Source organism: Nannospalax galili, unplaced genomic scaffold (genome assembly GCF_000622305.1).
Source record: "Nannospalax galili isolate Female #2095 unplaced genomic scaffold, S.galili_v1.0 C49885088, whole genome shotgun sequence".
NCBI lineage: Eukaryota > Metazoa > Chordata > Mammalia > Rodentia > Spalacidae > Nannospalax > Nannospalax galili.
This window is the reverse complement of record NW_008481573.1, coordinates 1-3440: the sequence shown is the minus strand read 5'-3', so window position 1 is coordinate 3440 and position 3440 is coordinate 1. Positions and strand designations below refer to the sequence as shown.

The window sequence follows — 3440 nt, the reverse complement described above, 5'->3', positions numbered from 1 at the left end:
TGTGTGTGTGTGTGTGTGTGTGTGTGTGTGTGTGCGTGTACATACATGCATGTGGAGGACAGAAACCAAGATTTATTATCTTTCTCAATTACACTCCATCCTATTTTCTTTTTCCATTTCATGTGTCTGTCTATGCATGTGTGTGAGGTACATGTGTGTACGTGTGCATGTGGAGGCTCAATGTTCTTATCAGCAATCATCCTTGATCACGCTCCTGCCTTATTCAATGAAGCAGGGTCCTCTCTCAGTCAAACCTAGAGCTGGCTGATACAGCTTGTCTTGCTAGACAGCTTGCTGTGGGGAATCCTGTCTCCATCTTCTGAGGCTGGAGGACCATATGGCATTTACATGGGTTCTCTGGCAAGTGCTTAACTAGTAAGCCACTGCTCCAGCCTCTTCATCTTGTTTCTTGAGACAGGGTTTCTCGCTGAACCTGGATTTCTCCAATTTGGGTAGAGTGGCTGGCCAGCAAGACCCAGGGATTCTCCTGTCTCCCTCCCCGGTGCTGGGACCATAGGCATGTACCACTGTGCCCGACTTTTTTATTTGGATCCTGGGGGGGGGTTGAAGTCAGGCCCTCACAATTGTATGGCAAGCACTTTAGCAACTGAGTCACTGCCCTAGTCCTTTTCCTTTAAAAAAAAATTTTCCTTTGTTTTATATGCATGTACACCCATGTTATACAATGCCCACCCAAGGAAGCCAGAAGAGGGCATGAGATCCCCTGGAACTGGAACTACGGATGGTTGTTAGCTACCATGTGGGTGCTGGGAACTGAACCCAGATCCTCTACAAGCACAGCCAGTGCTCTTAACCACTGAGCCATCTTTCCGGCCTGAAGAATTCTTTTAGACGAATGTGTCACAGATCACTGCTTTGCTGGACATGGCACTAGCCCTGCTTCTGACTGACTGGCTACCCCTTAATCTTGGGGCTTTGTTCTGGGGTGAGTATGCTTTAGGTATTTGTGAACGACAGTCAAGAGAGATGAAGGTCATCAGCAGCCACAGGGCTGTAATTCTTTTTCATGTTAATGACAGTAATGTAAGCCTGGCATGTAAGCAGTATGCATTCAGAACACTGACACCTGTGAATAGAAAAGAAAGCTTAGTGTGGGGTAGGGGGAACTTACCCCAAGACATGAAGGGAGCCACAGAAGACACAGGCCTCCTTATGCTGGGAGAAATCAAGTGCTCCCCTGGGGATGCCATACCAACTGTTTTCTACTTACCTTAGCCAAAAAGACCAACTGTTTCCGCTCATTGTGCCCGACCTCGTTCTGGGCTTTAAGTGTCTTAGAGTTTCATGGAAAAGCAGACATCTCCACACAAAGCCAGGGACATCCCCAAAGGAGCCTTCTTATCAGTGAGGAACTTAAGCAAAAACATTTCCCGGTGCCTTGAAATGCTGAAAGCCACTAGTTCTATTTAATCACTGGTATTTACACAGTGCTGAGTGCAAAGCTCACCAAGAGCTTGTTGAATGAATGAATCAGAGCATAAGGAAATGCGGTAATTTCTGAAGCACAGGCTACAAGAGCTCCGTGCATGCCATGAAGCACCTTCGGGTAGTTTGTCCACATCAGTGACCAGCGAGCAAGTGCTGAAGGTCAAGGTCAAAACCGCTGACCGCTCAGTGTCCAACCAGCCGAAGGAAACTTCAAAAAAATGTGTGTGAAAAAGACTTCGATCCTTTTCTGTTGAAGGAATTGATAAAAATGTTAAATCAGTACAAATTAATAATCGAACAGTGGCAGCTACACAAATGTTTAAATCTGATTCTTTTGTTTCAGAGTACACAACACAGTTTGCCCAAGTTTGTTAACAGAACAGAAGCAATGAGGTGTAGACAGAGCCCCGGTTATCCCCTGAAATCTAGCCTCCACCAGAGCGCTGCCCCTGCTCTCGGCTGCTTGGGCACCAGGAAGCAAGGTGGTGTGGACCCAGCATCCTGCTGGCTGCAAGCCCAGCTATGCTCACTTCAAATCCAGGAGCTGGTGGGCCCGAGGTTCTAGGACTTGCTGTCTTCTTTTTCCTCTCTGACTTCTCCCCAGATTGGCTCCTTGATGTGTTCTGGTAACTGCTGTAACTGTGTCTAAAACCAGAAACAAAACAAAGCTTCAGTGCAGTCAACTCTGGAAGGAACGCTGGACTGCTGGACTGTCACCCTGTAGTGTTCTCCTTCTCTGATCCCCTTTCCTTTTGTGGGGCTTTAAACAGAGAGAAGGAAACACGATACATGAAGCACGGGTAGACACGGTCTGTCTAATCTCCATGATCCCTGGGTGTGGCCACTGACTGTGGTCCCCAAGTCCAGAAAACTCTTAGGGAGGATCTTCAGCGATGGCTCATCGAGGACTTGGGCTTCAGTGGCTGAAATCTGTTGTGTGGGGTGGGCCCACCAATTCCACTCCAGCTTGCCACAGGCCCGCCCCTTAGCTGGGACTAGGTTGATATATATCCAAACAACACAGACATCCCCCAGTGAGGGAGAAATTCAGTCATACCTTTGTTACCTCCATGGCCACCCCTTCGGGTAAGTTCCGCTGAATATATTCCAAGTAGACATTGGCTGTGCATCCAGTCAGATGTTCTAACTAAATATAAAGATGAAAATGGTTCCTGTTAAACTGCGGAAACATCAGTCTTTAAGGTTCTTTTGCTCCCTTGCTCCTTTAAGTGGTAAAGCCTGTGACTCTAAGACATCTTACATAAAATCTCAATTAAAGTAAGTGTAGCTGGGAGACGGGCACAGGATGTCTGAGTTCGATGCCAGCCTGATCTATACAGCAAGGTCCAGGCCAGTCAGGGCTGCACAGTGAGACCTTGTCTCCAAAAAACAAAACAAAGCAAAAACATACAAACCAACAAACAAAAACAACAAAAGAAAAAAGTGTAGGAGCTGGAGAGACAGCTTGGGGTTAAGCGCCACTGTGCGGAGGACCCGGCTTCAGTTTCCAGCACTGTTCTCAGGCGAATGACAACTGCCTGGAACTCTAGGTCCAGAGGGATCTGATGCCTCTGGCCTTTGAGGGTACCTGGACTTCCATGTACATACCTACCTCTCATAATTAAAAATAATAAAAACAAAATTAAAAAATAAAAGTGTAGCTTTTCTGGCTGAACATGATGGGGGAGCCTGGCCCTGTAGCCTCCTTACCCCCAGATGCAGCTGCCTGAAGCCAAACTCCATGGGACACAGCTGGCTAGCACAGACCCAAAGCAGCACTTATGAGAGCGTCACAAAACAGCCCACGACAAAAAGAAAGCAAAGGCTAGACTACAAAATAAAGATGAAGATTTTTTTGTGACTCTCTGGCAAGATGAGTCTGTGAGAAACGGATGGATAAAATTTTGGGTTTTTCTTTCCATTAAGAGTAGAGACTAGGTGCTGGAGAGATGGCTCAGCGGTTAAGAACACTGATTATTCTTGCAGAAGAC

At 46.8% G+C, this 3440-nt stretch overlaps 1 protein-coding gene across 1 annotated transcript; it reads right to left on the bottom strand.

Moving 5' to 3' along the window:
* Nucleotides 1-1750: 1750 nt before the first annotated feature.
* Nucleotides 1751-2596, bottom strand: LOC103728607 (28S ribosomal protein S10, mitochondrial; the record flags this gene model as incomplete). The annotated part of the gene is given in 2 exon segments (XM_017796490.2): nucleotides 1751-2094; nucleotides 2507-2596. Coding segments are annotated over 2 exon segments (174 nt in total), but the record flags the coding sequence as incomplete, so codon positions are not given.
* Between the last annotated feature and the right edge of the window lie 844 nt (nucleotides 2597-3440).